This window comes from Bradysia coprophila, chromosome IV (genome assembly GCF_014529535.1).
Source record: "Bradysia coprophila strain Holo2 chromosome IV, BU_Bcop_v1, whole genome shotgun sequence".
NCBI classification, from domain to species: Eukaryota; Metazoa; Arthropoda; class Insecta; order Diptera; family Sciaridae; genus Bradysia; species Bradysia coprophila.
The window spans coordinates 14,114,561-14,133,269 of NC_050738.1; the positions used below are offsets into that span (position 1 = coordinate 14,114,561).

The 18,709-nt window shown below is 35.0% G+C and overlaps 1 protein-coding gene across 5 annotated transcripts in view; it reads left to right on the top strand.

The window, feature by feature from the left end:
* LOC119085953 (E3 ubiquitin-protein ligase Ufd4) overlaps nucleotides 1-18,709 on the top strand; it is a 29,529-nt gene that overhangs the window by 455 nt on the left and 10,365 nt on the right. For 3 of the 5 annotated variants that reach the window (XM_037196504.1, XM_037196506.1, XM_037196507.1), the window contains exons 2-10: nucleotides 5,768-5,853; nucleotides 14,607-15,297; nucleotides 15,362-15,567; nucleotides 15,639-15,858; nucleotides 15,913-16,431; nucleotides 16,494-16,615; nucleotides 16,714-16,842; nucleotides 17,568-17,748; nucleotides 17,805-18,026. In XM_037196504.1, the coding sequence (XP_037052399.1) occupies nucleotides 14,607-15,297; nucleotides 15,362-15,567; nucleotides 15,639-15,858; nucleotides 15,913-16,431; nucleotides 16,494-16,615; nucleotides 16,714-16,842; nucleotides 17,568-17,748; nucleotides 17,805-18,026 (2,290 nt within the window). In that variant the 5' untranslated portion in view covers nucleotides 5,768-5,853. The remainder of the gene's footprint in view (nucleotides 1-5,767; nucleotides 5,854-14,606; nucleotides 15,298-15,361; nucleotides 15,568-15,638; nucleotides 15,859-15,912; nucleotides 16,432-16,493; nucleotides 16,616-16,713; nucleotides 16,843-17,567; nucleotides 17,749-17,804; nucleotides 18,027-18,709) is intronic. The other 2 variants (XM_037196508.1, XM_037196509.1) reach the window with 1 other exon arrangement.

An 18,709-nucleotide genomic window follows, 5' to 3' on the forward strand; every position in this document is an offset into this window, starting at 1 on the left:
TGTGATTCCATTTTGTAGGATAATGTGATGAATCGTATGATTCAAGTGTATCGCACACAGAGGGTATATACCTAAATCGAGTTTTTTTTTGTATATATTGGCAAAGTTATTTGTAATTAGTTTGGCGCGATTGAACTCTTTATTTTTACGCGATAATGTCTTTCGTTCATATCAAATCCAACGTCACGTTATTTTTTTTCTTCTATACATTAGTGTCGCGCTGTGTTTCGACATTGCAGGTTTGCATTGTGTCAAGGATGAAAGGTGAAGGTTATGAACGAAATATCCTAGAGAAAATTGTAAATTGGCTACGGTGGTTGTTACATGGCTCGTTCAAATGACATTGTTTTTCAATTATCTGTTCCTGAATGTGTCTTCGTTTCGATAAAGTTTGATTTTTTGTTTGGGTATATTGCATTACACTCGAGTAAAACATTTTTTTCGAACTTTATTGTGTTCGAGGGCAGTTGTATGACGTCGTCGTTACTTATTAAATGAAACTATAACACAGATCATTGTCTTTCTGGGTCATCTATTAGGGGTTTTTTACGGCTTTATAACACCTCTTTCAGTCCTGTATCACTGTATCCGTTTTTGAGTAGCCCCTCTCATCCCCAAATTTAAAATTCTCCGAGTCCGTATTATCAAGAAATAGCTGTGATGTCGGATTCGAGGGGTGAGTCACTTCCATTAAATCCATTTAATCCATTTAATCCATTAATAATTAGGCCACCCACCTAAAAAATTTGTAAACTAATTACGAAAATTAGATTCGTACGATCCCCAGGGCGTTTAAGTACTGGTGGGACATAGAAAAAAAATTTTTTGGTAAAAATGGTATTAAAATTTAATCCATTTAATCCATTTTACACCAAAAACTTCTAAAAGTGGAATTTTATGCCTTTTAACGTTCTAGTATGACTTGTACGTGGTTCGATCAAAATCAACCGTTTTTAAGACTTTTAAAGTATTTGGTAAAATGCATTTTTTTCGTGGATTTAATCTATTTAATCCAATTTTTATTCCATTAAATCCAATTTTTATTCCATTTAATCCATTAAATCCATTTAAAACCATTTAATCCATTTAATCTAAAAGTGACTCACCCCTCGGTCCAGGGCCTATTGTTGGAAATTTCTAAAAAAACAATCCGAAAATTGCGAAAGTTCAAAAGTCGAATATTTTCATAATTTTGAACGGTTTTGGTATTTTCTTCGAAATATAATGACATCGAGCATGATTAATTTGAGCAAGAATCAAATACAAACTGAGAACCGGCTAAAATGCAAGACAAAACTCAGCAAATGCCAAAACCGTTCAAAATTATAAAAATATTTGACTTTTGAACTTTTGCAATTTTTGGAAATTTTTTAGAAATTTTTTGGACGAGAGACTACAGATTAACCGTTGTTAAGTGTTCGAGCCATATCAAACATTTCCGAAATTCAATTGCAAAATTATGCTTCCACAGTGTAAACAAGTCAACGTAAAATATTCCACAAATAAAAACAGCCAAAAACCTTGTTACACTGCACGTTACATGCAGACAAAAATCTTAAGCTTGATTAATGCGTTTTAGGTTCGAAATAAAGACATTATCATTAAGTCAAATGTATGTTTGGTTAACCGTTCGTGTTATAAAAGAAACGGAAATTTTTTACAAAAGACGAGTTTCCAATATGAAAAGCTAAGCTTCTGTGAGACGTTATTTAAGTGGTTTTTAAAATCAATATCATGTCCCCCATTCATTTATCACATTTGAAATGTATCAAAGCAGTGAATAAAACGATTTTCAGACATGGCTTTGGCATTTGACCTTTCTCAACCCGTTCAGCCCAACACACGGAAACCTGACGATGACGGGTTGTTATTTTCACAATGTTTTTATGGTGTGCCTGTTTCGATTAAAAAATAGTACATCGACTGCAAATCTATCCGTTTTGCTTTGCTATATAATGTGGCTAATCAAACCTTCGGAACGAAACCTAAAATCGAAAATCGAAGTATTACAACTGAATGGTGTAATGGTGTACTTAATGCGATGTGATTTATAAAGCTTTACCTACTTCTATTCACCGAAGCCAAGAAATTTATTTCTGTCTATAAATACATTTGGAGTGAAGTAAAATTGCGGGAAAAATATTGCAGAAGTGCGGTTACTCTTCAGCGACATTTTATAATTCAAGTAAATGAAGCGAGCAATCGGAATTCAAAAATGGAAAAATATTTCCAGATCCAAAGGAACATTTTTCGGTCAAATTAAGTTAATTATTGAGCTGAAAGTTGGATTCACCTCCGTCAGTCCATTCGCCTTCGTTTACTTAAACCACTTATCTATTCTATTGTATAAACACATCTGCCAAAGTAAACAGAGAGCTAAACGGAGACAAAAACGGTGTAACTGTAAGGCCACCTTAAAGCTATGTTAGACCGATAACACGACAAATAAACAGGAAATTGGGAAACGTTTCATCCATCAATCGCAAGAGCTTATTACTAATTTAATACACAATACAATGAAATTGATTTCTTAACATCAATAGAATCGATTACTCCTGAACGTGTACCATTTCTAAACATAAAACATACACGTTCTCTGAATCACATGTTATTAATTGCTCAATCCTTCACACGTGACCAACAGAAAACAAGTCTATAAGACGGCAAACATACATTTACAAAATGATTATTGTGTACGTAGTGGGTATACTGGGACATTCATCCACTGCTGCATTATCATCACCCGAGTGCAGTACGATAATAAATTATTGCCTTATCAGTATGTTATAGGTAGATTATGAGTCGCTTACACATACGAGTTTTGTTGCTTTGTACAAATTCGTATTCGAAACGAGTCTTTGTAAAATTAATTCGTCATTTTTCCGGTGAAAAAACAAATTCCCACTTCTTTCCCATGCCTTTGATGGTGCATTGGAACTAGATACCTATTTTGAATTATCATACTGAATCAACTAATCTGTCAATCACATACCGTTTTCATTCGGATACGACTTTATGCGACTGAAAACTGTAAACAGTTGGCATTATGCTCAAAATATGATAATGTTAGCACATTTTCACATCATTCCAAGGAAACTGTATTCATTTTATCATCTATTGTGTTCTTGAGTCGCATTATTTCGTTATTAGAAAGAAAAAAAAAGCCAACCTAACGCAGATTTCGTTTCATCATACCATCGTAAATGAGTACGTACCAAAAACAAAATTTAAGTTATGTAATCCACAAACCTAGCGCTGTGTTGCGTGTGTACGTTTGTGTGTACATGTCTACAAAATGAATGGTTTATAATCGGTGTGTGAAACCTATGTTAACTCATAAGACGTGTGTGCCGCCACATGAATATATGGGTAATTTGAAGCTTAACTGGTCATTATAATTGATACGAGCAGTGGCATTTTTTTCTTGATTGCAAAATCACATATTGCACACATTTTGAATATATATACGTTTGATATGTCACATGCATGGAAATTAGTAAACGACTATCATCAAACGACCGTGCTATGTGAGCAGAATAATTACTTGATACTAGCGAATTATATCTATTTGTATTAACAGACTGTAAAGGTTTACACGAAGTTTATTCATAACTGCCTACGACCAGAAAATACGTCATTACCATCCTGACACATAACCTGTTTTCCGAATTTCTGGCCACTAAAATAAAGTAGTTTTTACATGCCACATGCGCCGAAAACCGTACTTTTCGTGTTTTAAACACCACCTTCGACGCTCAAAGCATGTAAACTCCATTACATAACTCGGTATAAAAATGCAAAGTCCCGTTTTAGTGTGTTTATTGACCTCGTCTTCGTCTCGGATCAACAAAAACTCTTCATGATTCTTAGAAATACTTTTCATGTTTTTTATCCCTAGTCTAGTCATGTAATAGTACATTTCGTACCTGGAATCTCTGAGTACTGAGTGTCACAAGTCATGACAAAATATTTAATTTCCAACTTTTCTCCTGACGTCAACACAACAAAGGCTATCGAAGTTTCAGCTGAGGTTAGAAAATGAATATTTTCGCACCCGCCTTGTGAATAATGTATCGTCTTCAGTTGTGGATTTCGTTTCGAAAATTAATACAAACATCCCAAACCACAAACTAATGGAACGTAAATATACTATTAAAACATCTGTCGCCAAAAATAGCGTCGCGTTCGAGCTTTTGCTCGAACATTCTTTATCGACGCACATCTCTATCCAAACTCTGAGTCTATCAAATTTAAAATCTTTCGAAAGAGCTCACCATTTAAACAATGGAGATAATTGAACTTAACGCAAACAAATTTATGTTAATGCTTGGCTGTGATGTACATCTATGAAAAAAACATTGTACGACTTTTATACGACTGTACGACTATAAAAAAAGTGTTGAATTTTTATATTGATTTATTGGATGGATGAATTAATAAAAATGTTGGTAATTAAAAAACACTGACTGTTGTCGATGTAGGAAACCCAAAATAAGTGAATTATACGAAATTGATTTTCATGAAATTGCGTCAGCAATAAAAAAAGAAAGAAATGAAAATCATGCACAAGTTTCTTGGCAATGTGAACAAAGAGAATTTATTAATTGTAATGCACTTTTCCAGAAAATTTATGTGTTTTGAACATAAACAACACATTAATGCAAACCTACGGTGCATTCGTCAGATACTTTTCACATTGCACATTGCACTCAAAATGTTTGATTTAATCGATTCATTAAGAGGACATGTGTTTGTGTTATTATAATGATTGCATGCATGTGATATTCACTTCGTATATATTGATTCAGCAACATTGTGGATCCTACTTAATTTTTATTACGCTAATGGTACTCGCAGGCCCGAACTGGCCATTTGGTTGATGCTCGAAGGGTACTTTGATGTTTTGTATGAACATAGGGCGTTTTACAAATTTTTGTCATAAAGCGCCCGAACCCCGGAGGGATTGGGATGGTCAGTTCAACAGAACATACTCGAGAGGTGACACTGATACTATTACGCACCAAGAATTGCATGAGCTGAGCACCCCGACATGTTAAAAAATGGCATGGCCGCCATGCCATCTCCCTAGTGTAACTCTGTGAGACTGTCAGTATGCGAGCTTTCACTTACTAAAGGGGATGATTTGTAAATAGAAAATAAATTTGAACAATTTTCGGATAACCGCCCATGTAACAAAGGTGTCAGTTAGAAAAGCTCGAGGGGGAAACCACTATTTTGTGATTAACATGGTTAATCACTGTTAATCAGAAGCATAAGTTTTGTGAATCCAAACGGTTAATCGGTGATTAACATTGATTAACCGCTGTATTTCACGTTTATTTGTAGTTTTGCGACGATTCCCCCGGTTAAATGCTGGTAAATCACCAATTCATCATCATGTTTGTCACTGGTTAATCATGTTAATCACATCAATAAAAAAGAGTGGTTTCCCCCTCGGAAAAGCTCACACGTGTGAAATCGTGAAAATCGCTCAATGAGCGATGCTCATACTAATCGTGAATATTGTCAAACTGATGGGTGTTATGTTTCCTTTCGTGTGTTTCGACTGACTCACTCCGTCTTTATTTTTCTCCGTCGAAAGTCTTGAATTTTGCACCTTGCAACAATTTTTTTTTTAACTTCTTGTCTTTAAAACAAACTCGTCATCGTAGAAGCGGCTTTTGCAATATGTTTAATTCATATTACGCACTTGCTTCGTAAAATTCATTCGATAAATTAATGGCAATTTTCTTCAATTCTTTTTCAGACATTTAACACATATACGCCGAATTCCTATACTGATTGTTTTCAGTGCTTCTTCAAAAACATCGTTGAAGCAACTGAACCTTCAAGGTAAGTAAACTGTTAAATTAACAAAAAATTATTGTATTTAATTGAATAAGTTATGTATTCGTCTCGCATTATAAAATGATGTGAAGCATGATTTTCATTATTACGAACATCTACGAACAGATATATAAGCAAGCAATTCCTACCAAAAAATGTGGAATAGGAAAGCAAATGTACTTAGCGCAACAAATTAAATTTGGTATATGGAACAGTCGTTACAATAAAAATATGGAAACACAAAGCGTAACATGTCTAATGTACTAAGTTCAGTTTGAGAGAACCGTTTCGTAATTTGTTACCGAAAGTATGCTTTAGCAATGTAACGTTTCACGTGAACTACGAGCATACTATTCGAAAGGGCACTCGTTTGTTTGATGATTCGTATCGCTGTCAGTAGAAGACGACCTCTCATATACTCATGCACATCTCGATACTACATTTATAAATGAAAACAGAACTAATCTATCCACCAATCGTAATCTTATCTTTTACTAAAATCTGGTTGAATGAAACTAACTATGAAAGAAACTGATGAAATCAAATAGTTCACCAGCTAATATGAAACATAAACTCGAAACTTAGCTTCATACATCAAATATTACAAATGAATAGTCAGTCATGTTAAGGTGCACTTATATTACACACATCCGTGAATCGACTCTCTGGTCTTTTAATGTTGTAAATTAGGGTCGGTCTTCGGAAACAACATATAAACAGACGTCTGACGTAAACTCTTCTCTTATTCTTTGACATCCAACAAAGGAAACTTTTGACATCCATCGTATTATACCGTTTCCATTAAAACAATCAAGTGTTAGGTTATGCAACGTGACCGACGGTCTGTCATAATAAAATCTTAACAAAGTTGATAACCTTTCCTTTAGCTTGTATTTACAATGTCTGGACTGAATTGTGTTTGTGGTGTTATTTTTGTCTATTTCATCTGTGCTTATCTTTCGCAGTAAAAATAGAAATGTGGGGAAAGTCCTATTTCAAGTCTTTGATACATTTCAATATTTATGTTAGTTAAGAAGAAATTCATGGGTCCCGATGTCTCATATCTCAATATTTTGTTGAAATTAAAACGTTCACAGAGTTGGCATTACTGAGCACAAAAGTAGTAAAAACATCAATTTTATATTGAACGAACAGATGGAACATTCCATGGTTATTTGCGTTACATTTTGCATTTATTTGTGAAATATCTCGTAAAATATGCAACGTAGAAGAAAGCGTCACATTCTGTTAGATATTTCATTTTGAACAGAATTGTTGAACATGAAAAGTCTGTAGCGTAGCTACACTCTAGTTTCCATGATGTACAGTAACAGTGGAATGCAACTTAAAACCACGAAATATATCGATAAGTTGATAGAGCGATATAAAACCAAACGCTGTTCTACGCAACTCCATACGGATCGGTATACGTAACACATGGCCTTTCAAGCCATTCAAAGGTTTTCTATCACAAATTCGGTTTAAATTTTTCTTTTTTTTTTGTTTCGATAGCATTTTAATGCATAAAAAAAAGTTCCATTAAGTAGAAAGTGAAAATGAATTTATGGTTTGATGATAAAGTAACATTTTTTCAACTTAACTGGTAAATCGTTCGTTATTCGATAAAAATTATGGTTCGGTTACGGTTTTTTGATTTCATATCACCGTCTATTGCCTCAAGTCTGCTAACCATTATAATACAATCTTGCTGCGAATAAATGCTCAACCGAAAATTTGTTAAATTATAAAAATAATTCAATGATTTTGTGACATGAAGGTCATTACCGAATTGTTTTATTCGTTTGTGTTTTTGTGTATTATATTGGTATACTCTGTACAAATGTTCCTGAAATAATATACATAAATGTTCGTGTAGTCTGTATAGATGTTTCTGCACGATTGATATGGTTAAATTCAAACACAATTTGTCTCGAATTCAAAAGACAAAGCGAATCGCGTCGATTTATGTCAAATGGTAGAATGGTGTGTATGGTCACTGACCGAATAAGCAAATATAAATCGTCATTCATCAGCATCATTAAACATTTTCATTTACGTTTATTTTAAGTTCTCTTATATACCGAACAGTAGCGTATACAATACATGTTTCTGCATGTCTGAAAACCGTTCTGAGAGCATGAGTTACTCACCACTCATAAATAACAAAAAGTTTAACGTTTGGCAACCAACTGTGGTCATTACTTAGAGACAAACAGTTCCGGTCACATTCGGTCTTAGACTTTGTCAAAAAGTTTACCAGTGAAGAACAGTGCTGTTTACTTTGAAAACTTCTCTACGCCACTGCCAGCATTATTCACAATCAACGTGAATTCTTAAAAAAAAAAGATTTTCGTCGCATAAATCGTAAAGATTATTTATTTTTGTGCAACTTGTTTGTATACAACAGTTGTATATATTGTATATAGAATAGGAAATTAAGCTTGACTGAGCAATAGTCATACCAATGATAACTTCACGTGGATCTAATTTTCATCAGCCAACGTTTGAAAAGTTTTTTTTGTCTTCATAAATATATATTTACGCAATATTATAGTAGCAGATATGTCGAAAGCAATTGAGAATTTAGATTTACAGTAATATTGTCTTCAAACCATATTCGTTGGTACGATGCCAAAATAGTATCTTATTGTTAAAAATTTGCCTGGCGGGAGTTAACTTTTGGTCGCAATACATTATCGTTGATATTGTACGGGTTTTTTTCGCATTGAAAATAATGGCGTGTCGACATTAATGTCAGCCATGTGCACTTAAATAACAGCAATCCGTTCGCATCTCTTATTTTTTTGAGGTCCGATCGGTGTCAGAGTTGATTATTTTTTAACAGATCAGAAGGCAATTATATTGTTTAAGACATTTTTAAGTCACTTAAGTGGGTTAACAAGGTTCACTGTCATTGTAATTCAATTAAACTTATTAAGCATTTTATCGATTGTTTTTCATGGCATCGAATACCATCCGTACATCAATTTTGTCGACATAATCGAACGACAAGAATAAATAAGACATTCACAGGGTAATATGAATACTTGAAAGTGCACATTCTTAAGTCCAATTCTTTTTTATGTAAGCGTTAAAAGGTCTCCAACCTTCCACTACTTGAATGTGTTAATTGATGGAGTTTTCACTTTGAATGTGAATTAGTTCGTTAGTCCATAAAATCGATACGTTTTCACTTTACTAACATTTGACTGATTTATTGTTATTCGTTCCTCATATTTGCCCTTTTGAAGGCTGAATTGGCGTTAGCATAATGTAAGCATTCACTGGTTCCTAGGTCACTAACGTTCGATTGAATCTATTCTGTCGATTCGTACTGAGAAAAACAAAAAATAATAAACCTGAAACCCACATGGCCAATTGGATATAATTTTGTGCTGAAACAAGTTCTCTATAATTTGCTTATAATTCATTCATTCAATAACACGGAACAAAAGGTAAAACCATTCTATGAAAATCAAAGTGTTTTCATTGTATGGGATTGGGATTGTATACATAACATTTTTGCCGGAATAGCAGAGCTCTCGTAAAACTAAATTGATTTTCTACCAGTAGATGTTCAACCAGTATACTGTGGGTGACAGGAACATTTTTTTTCGTTTCCATAAATAAAGAAAGTTGGCTTTAGCATTTAGTCACAAGTACAGTTGAACTCACCACAAACAACGAAAATGTACGCAGTTGTTCCAAAAGTCAGTTCTTTTCAAATTAGCGAAAGACTTTTTTCTTCGTTTCACAACTGAATTCAAAAATACATCGTATACGAACACTTTCGTCATGTTAAAACGTTGCATGTAAATATTTAAAAGATTTGTTGTTCAAACATACGAAATTAAATTGGTATTTTGCTATTTTTATATCGTCACGGAGAGAAACACAAATCGACGCCCAGCGCTCGTCTTTTATTGTTTTTTTTTTAAAGAAACGTTTATTGTTAATGAATGAGGAATTACTTCAACAAACAGAGTCAGTTGTTTCACTGTACATAATATAATCAATGCCGTCTGATTTAATGGGCATTTGGTTGGACGTGAGCTCAATGCACTGGATAAATAAAAAGAATTAAATAAAGCGAGTTAGTTGAACATATTTACCGCCAAAAAATATTTGCTGAATTTGCATAATCAATTTATTATTCAGATTTGACGAAATTCCAAAATGATTTGGTAAAAAAATTCCCTTCGCGGATGCACGTGCCAACTGAAGGTTAAAATTTGTGAATAGACCATTACATACCATAGAAAGTTAGAAGTAATGCTTTTTACGAGATTAGTACCTCTATTTATCTAGGAAAATACTCTGAAAGACTCAAAATTGAGGAGTAGTTATAACTCCCCGCGAATCATTGATTCTCTGGGAATCGTATTTCCATAGAATCCTAATTTTCCAGAAATTGCGATAGTTAGCGAATTGTGTTTGCAATAAATATTGACATGCAATTGTAGTTCTCAACAAATCTAATTGTAGTGCAGGTACTTATGTAAGTTCTTTAAGATTGTTGTCTTTGTTCTTTATGGTTTTCTTCATGGTTTTTTCTTATGAACTGACATGTTCTCACCTTAACCATCGATAGAGTTCAGAAGGGAACCTAAAAATCGTCTGAATTCCCTGCAATTCGATAGTTCTTGGATAGGGAAGACCGTGGAGTTGGACCATCAAGACGTCATTTATTTTCAGGAACTGACCTATGGTGACTTGAAACTGTTAAAAGTTTAAATGTTAACAAAAAAAATAATCAAAAATGTCTAGAACAAAGAAGGACTATTAACGCCAGGATTCGACATTATCTTGAATGAGTTACTACATAAAAAGTCAAAAAAATAATTTCATCGGTATCAATAGAATAGTTGAGTCGCACGACAAAGCTTTCGTAAAATTAAATTACAATTTTCATTGGGAAAATCGTCAATAACATCCCAAATATGGAACTTTCCATAATGTTTGCACAGAAATCGAGGAAAGGGAAAGTAGCGATGAAATTTTGTTCAATAAATACTAGAATCAGTATCCCAAATTATAGCTACGTATCTTTCATTGATCTAGAATAAACTTAAAAAATCATTATCAGGAGATATATGACTTCCCCAGGCCATATCTCAAGCTTCTGACATGGATCATGGCCGGCCGGATCAGAAGCATCAGCTTTCGATTGACACCTCATTTATGCAAAATGTATTGGAAATAGGAAGTAAAAATAGCTTCATTTTGATGAATTTTCTGGGACACTTTTTCGGTGAACCCTAATACTGACTCCATTCCGACTCCAAATTCTTCAAATTCTTCCATGAAGAATACTTTCCATGAAGCCATACTTTCCATAACAGGAGATATTTTTCAAAAAATATTGTATATGCGGAGATGTTTGACTTAAAAAGTTTTCATAAATGGCTTTTCCGGCTGGAAAACAACATGGAACTAAGAAAAATCTTAAAAAACTTAAGGCACACTGAGCCATTTTTTTCGACAGATTTATAAATGTGTCGGAAGTCGGAGAAGTCTTTGTCCCCTAATCTTTGTTACTGATGCATCAATTGACTTTGGAATCGCTTTCAAGAGAACTTCAGACCTAAACCTACGACCGCAAATATGTTTCGATTTAAGCTTTCGTTGAAAACATATTATACTTTAGCATAGCGCTATGCACATAGTAGCTCCGTTTATACATATTCGTAAATGTTAGATGGTATATTAAACTAATATCTTTCTTTTTCGTTACCTTCTTCATCTTTAATGTAAATTCAAAAACTTTTTAATAAAAATACGAAAAAACCTTCTGCCTGCTCTATATTTGGTCGTGTGCACATCTATCTATATATGTACGATGTGGATTTTGTAATAACCATACATAAATTTAAATTCATATTCAAATCAAGTACCGTTTCTAAGTCAAAAATAACATTCTACCTATCGCTCTAAAACATCAACAACAACAACCAACAACAACATTATATATAGAAAAAGATGAAAAAACGAAATAGAAAAAAATTATAAAATAAAATTCGAAATGAAACCTGAAGAAAAACTCGTTCCAGTTATTTGGAAGCACTCGCACGAATATTGACAAAACAAAGAGATTATCATTGTGCACGGTATCATGTTTTTGGAATCCATATCCTACTGTATTTCAACATTATACCTACCATCTATTCCCAAATGTATTTCTGCAGATGCTACCTCATAAAGTCAAATTAAAAGAAATGAGAGCTTAAAAAGAGTTTTCGGATTAAGAGACCGTCACAAGGCATTCTCCAAATACAAACACAAAGTCATCATGCACTGTTGATACACTGTGTGGTATGTTAAAACGATGAGACCGAACAATTTGAAATTTGTCTAACCTGATGCGGTATAAGTGTACGAGTAGGAAAGTTGTAAAATATTCGAGAAATGGTTGAGGTTGTGTGGTTTTATAATTGCGCCGAACGCGCTGTGTAGAGAGACGTGAAGAATCTAACAGCTTTCAAAGTCCAACAGTGTACATCGACATTCAATGTTGCATAATCTGTTAACGAATTACATGTGTGGCATTGGTATCTCATTTTTTGTTATCGTATTGCTCTGCATACGAATTTCAATTGATTTCGGATTTCATATGGTGGCTGTAACGAATATTATTGAAATTTGGAATTTGTACAAGTGAACAACCAGATCTATGAACTAAAATATTAGCAGTAATCATCCGATGTAAGACACATTTAGGTGATTGTTTTGAGAATTGAAAGATTATTGTATTTGATAAGAAATGTTATGTCGAGCAGCGTTTATAGAAATATAATAGATAACACTGTCTCGACTGTTCACGTTCTAACTATTAACTATACGTATTCCGATTACGAACGCATTCATCTGAAACATCACTTTCCGATACTCCAAAAATTCCGCTCCATGATGCAATAAAAACAATATTCTTCGTTCGCTGTTTACAGCCAATCGCTTATATGGCAATCATGTAGGTGGCTGGCTCGATCAATTATAAAACTTTTTCAACGGCGTGACACAGCTTCAACAAGCATTTTAAGGTTAAGATCATGATTAAACATTCGTCTTTGATGCTTTGTACTGTTTTTATGAGATAAACTAGAACACGTATTGCTTGTCTACCTATCATTGTTTTTTTCACAAGAGAAAAAAAAATACAAAACGCAACTGCGCAAATTATTTTGCTTTAAACAGTACACCATTTAAAAGTAAACCATGTTCGTATGACATCAACGAGATTTATCGCCAATTCTGTTTTTTCGTAGATTTTTTTAGAGTTTCGGTACCCACTTGATTCATCACTTCTCCTTTATCGGGTAAATAATGTCGGGGTTAGCTAAGGTTGTAATAACATTTAACTTTGCAGCTAGGAAGAATCGTCATCGGCGTATTTTAAATTTATCATTTTTTTTGATCTACAATGTAAATTGTACATGTGATCGTAGAACTGTCTATAGAAAACATCTTGCACAAAACGATAATGCTTGATGTTACGTATTGTGAGATGGTACGTCCTTGTAGTAAAAGGGTCTAAACCTTTCCTAATCTTTTTCACATACGGCAAGCATATCAGCATTTTTACTTATCGGATCTAGTACTTCATTTGATATCAACATTTTTAACAGAACGTTACTAGGGAACCATTAAAAGATAAAAAGTAGAGTTTTCGTGTGCATTATGTTGATCCGAGGCGTAGCCGAGGTCAATAAACACACGAAAACGAGAGTGTCGAAAGTAGTGGTTGAAACATGAAAACTACGTTTTTCGCATGAAAAATCTTTTACTTCCTTTTTTTAAATATGATTTTTAAATAAAGACCGTTTCAGTCAGAGTTTGTCGTTCGTTCTTGAAGTCGTCGGCGATAACAGATGTAGTCCGTAACCTGTGATGAATCTTTAAAAACTTTGAAGGTTACTGTGACTTGTCGACTTTAGGCACCCTGGAAATCAGTAAAGGAGTCGAGGAATACCTCCGAATAAGTTTATAAGAATCAAGAATGAAATTTTAGATTTTTTAAATTTTATTTGGAGGTAACCCTCGACTCCTTTACTACTTTCCAGGGTGTCTAAAGTTCCAGCTTGCGTATTATTTTGCAATGCGTTAACGAGTGTTTTGAAATTGGTAAATGTTTTTATCAATCTTACATAAATCATAAATCTACATATTGAAATTAATTGCGGCTTGCCAACTTTCAGCACCCTGGACTTTACTTTAATAGTCGAGGAATGCCTCCAAACAAATTTCTAAAAATCCAAAACTGAATTCTAGATTTTTAGAAATTTATTTGGAGGCATTCCACGACTATTGAAGTAAAGTCCAGGGTGCTGAAAGTTGACAAGCCGCAATTATTTTGAATGTGTTAACGTCGTTCGACAACTGTTTTTTAAATCTAAAAATACAGACCAAAGAAAGGGATTACTCTATATAATTTAGAAACCATTTTCTTACGTCGAATTAAAAACGATTTATTAATGGTCTGTTATACATACTCTGTATTCAATGTATGTATACAAACTTCATGCACCAAAGCCACCGACTGTTTATGAATGTCAAATAGTTTTTGCTTCAAATTTTGCAATCAATCAAAGTATTCTTTTCGTCTCGCATTGTGCTTCAATTTTCCATGTTTTTTAATTACACCGTCCATACAATCAACACGTATTGTATATCAAACACAGCAGCAAAAATACTTTGATAGAATCCTAAATTTTTGTGACGAAATTCCCCGGCAATAACAATCTCGCTTTTCTGTATATCAATAGATGGGCGACGTCGACCCCGAATTACTCTTGGAATGGCTGTCAATGGGACAAGGTGATGAGCGTGACATGCAACTGATTGCTTTGGAACAACTGTGTATGCTGTTGTTGATGTCAGACAATGTGGATCGATGCTTTGAAAGTTGTCCGCCGCGAACATTTTTACCAGCTCTATGCAAAATATTTTTGGACGAATTGGCTCCCGAGAATGTGCTGGAAGTAACAGCTCGTGCTATCACATATTATCTCGATGTCTCAGCTGAATGCACTCGTCGTATTGTTGCTATTGATGGTGCTATCAAGGCAATATGCAATCGATTGGTTGTAGCGGATTTGACAAGTCGAACGAGTCGAGATTTGGCAGAGCAATGCATTAAAGTCTTGGAGTTGATCTGTACTCGAGAAGCTGGTGCTGTTTTCGAAGGTGGCGGCCTAAACTGTGTTTTATCGTTTATAAGAGACTGCGGATCACAAGTACATAAGGATACATTGCATTCATCTATGGCTGTTGTGTCTAGACTATGCACAAAAGTTGAACCCCAAAGTGTTAGCATTCAGACGTGCGTCGAAAGTTTGAGTACATTATTGCAACATGAAGATACTTTAGTTGCTGATGGTGCATTGAAGTGCTTTGCGTCTGTTGCCGACCGCTTCACGCGAAAAGGTGTAGATCCGGCTCCGTTGGCCGAATACGGTAAATTTATTGCTAAATGAATCAATTTCGTGATTTTACATACAACTAATTGTTTTCTGTGTAGGTCTTGTAGCCGAATTGCTAAATCGGTTGAGCAACGCAGCTGGGCCGCAAACGCTCCCATCTACTTCAGCACAAGATGGTAGCACAGCTGCAGCCAGTCCACATCCAAAGAATCAAACTACCGAAACGAATCGTTCAAGCCAGTCAATATCGACTACTATTTCTTTGTTGTCGACTTTGTGCCGCGGATCTCCGACAATTACATACGTAAGTGTAACGTACACTTCATGTAGTAGGTCGCTTTTCTCTAATTGCTTTTTCGGTTTGTTTTTCCGTAGGATCTCCTCCGTTCGAATCTTCGTGATGCAATGGAACGAGCATTAAAGGGCGACGAACGATGTACATTAGATTGCATGCGTTTGGCTGATTTGATTTTGCTCTTACTATTCGAAGGAAGACAAGCTCTGAATCGAGTTGGTTGTGCTCAAGGTCAACTTGTTCCTCGTGCTGTACGACGAGCGGATTCTAGTGAAAGAACTCACCGCCAACTAATCGACTGTAAGTTGAAATTTCTACGTCATTGAATCGATGTTACAAACTGCTTCGTTCCAGGTATACGTAGCAAAGACACCGAGGCATTAATAGAGGCTATCGAAAGTGGAAACATCGATGTGAATTGTATGGATGATGTTGGTCAAACATTACTTAATTGGGCGTCAGCATTCGGTACATTGGAAATGGTCGAATATTTATGTGATAAAGAGGCTGATGTTAACAAGGGCCAACGAAGCTCATCTCTGCATTATGCCGCCTGTTTCGGTCGACCGTCAATAGCCAAAGTGTTGCTGAAACACGGTGCCAATCCTGATTTACGTGACGAAGATGGTAAGACGCCATTGGACAAAGCAAGGGAACGCATCGACGAAGGACATCGTGAAGTTGCCACAATATTACAATCACCCGGCGAGTGGATGTCAGCTGGTCGAAATGACGGTAAATCCGATTCCGATGAAAGTGCTGAGCCTAGAGGTGATCCGGAAATGTCGCCAGTTTATCTGAAATTTTTCCTGCCGGCTTTCTGCAAAACCTTTCAAAGCACAATGTTAAGCAGTGTCCGGCGATCTAGTTTGGGTATGTGTAACGAGGATCTTGTTTAAAATTTGAAAAAATTAATTTTCTGATCTTGCAAATAGGTTTGATTAAGAAAATGGTTCAATACGCTCAGCCCGATCTGCTGTCATCGCTGTGCTCCGCACAAAATGAGAATCTTGGTGTGCTGCTGGTCGAAGTGGTTGCCAGTGTTCTGGACAATGAGGTGAGTTATTGTGATTTCGAATAATTGCTTTTTTATACACTGGAACTGAGTTCGTTTTTCTTAATGATTCACATCGATATATCGGTTGATCCAATCAGATCAGCTACAGTTGGCCTCCATTAAATAATGGACGGCCGAAAATGACTACTTTTGTGCAAAATGTTAAACAGCAGCGTACTAATTTAGCGCAGCGGTTTATTTTGCCACCGCCCGTACATAAAACTGTGGTAAACGAAAAGATTCATATTTGTGCTGCATATTGCGTTTTTTATGTTCGTTCGTTTTTTTTTGTTATGATTTTTCCTTTTTGAATTTTTTTGTTTTTATTAATTTTCATTAAATTATGGTGATACGAATTGCGCAACAAAATCATTTTTCCAAACAAGAAACGGTACACGCTATGTAATTATAAAGTTACCGGAGCATGAAGCTACACTTTTGCATTAAATTTTCCACGGGACAAAAAATGCAGACGATTTTTTTTTGGTTTCCATATCACTTCTGCTAGCGTCTCATCTCACCTTAATTTCACTAAACATTTGCTCTAGCTTTCGAATCGATTTCGAAAATAATATTTTTTATTAAAAAAGGCTGCCAGAAATGCGACGCATTTCACTTTCGCTCACTTTTGCGGATCTGACGAATTCACATAACTTTCGTTTGAGTGTTTGCTCGCTGTGAAATTGCCAATATCGGACCACTTAAATGAACCCCGTTCGTTTTTATTTTTAATTTGTTAATAATATACTTGAGATTTTCGTTATTTACATTGCAATGACCCGGAAGCAGGATATGGATTTTTTGTTTAAATGAAACAACTATGTTGCACTGAATGATCCCTCTATCCAGTTCGATTTGAAAAGTAGAATCTTAGATGTTTTTTTTTTCATAGATCTGTGTCGCGACCAGATATTAAATTTGTTTTCCCACTTTTCGTTTATTCACAAATTAGGATGATGAGGATGGACATCTCGTTGTACTGATCATAATCGAAGAGCTTATGTCAAAAACACAAGACGAATTTTTGGATCATTTTGCCCGTTTGGGAGTATTTTCGAAAGTCCAAGCTCTAATGGGAAGCAATAATGAATCCGATTCGGACGTCATCAAGTCTTCAGATTCTATAGCAAAAGGTCGGTGCCGACATTAAATACGTCCTTACAATACCTGACATTCAAAATCATAACAGGTGATGATCCCCTGGAAGACGCAAAAGAAATTCTACAAGGTAAAGCATATCACTGGCGTGAATGGAGTATCTGCCGTGGTCGTGACTGCCTCTACGTTTGGTCCGATTCAGCCGCATTGGAACTGTCAAATGGTTCGAATGGATGGTTTCGTTTTATTTTGGATGGCAAATTGGCGACCATGTATTCCAGTGGCAGTCCGGAAAATGGAAGCGATAGTTCAGGTACGATATGGTCAAAACCGATATAATGGTATGGACTCTATGCTAAGGAGTCGGAATTTAAATTTCGTTTTATTTTTGGTTACTGATTGTTCTCTGTTCAAAGCGGAGCAAGAAGTTTTGTTAATAATTTTTAGTTGATGAAATGTAAATAATTTTGTGATGTGCTTCATTTTGAAGTTGATTTTTTTCTCGTTACGTACACATTTTCCGATTGCATTTCGTTTGTTCAATTTATATATCTTTGGAAGAAAAAAAAAAACATTTTCACGGTGGACAATTACGGAAAAAGGAATGTCATTTTGATAGATTGAATCGAGCAGAGTCCAATTAATCGCTGAATAATCGGCAACTGTTTTATTGACAATAACGGTCTGCGTGAGTCAAAATGGAGAAGAAACGAAACGAATCACATTCGGGATTATTAAGCTCATTGAGTAATCACATGAGGATTGATTTTATTCAAATTATTTGTCAGTTTGAAGACAGCAGTTATTATGATTCGACCATTCGTTAAATTGATACCAACAAATCCATCAGGTACTAACACTAAGATAATCCCTACAATACGCTGAAGAAAATTTTTAAATTATAAAAAAACCTCCAAGCGATTTTTGGTTGAAAAAAATTACGAATTTTCTGTTCCCTCTACTGAGACATCATGGGTCTCCTTTGATAAATTTTCT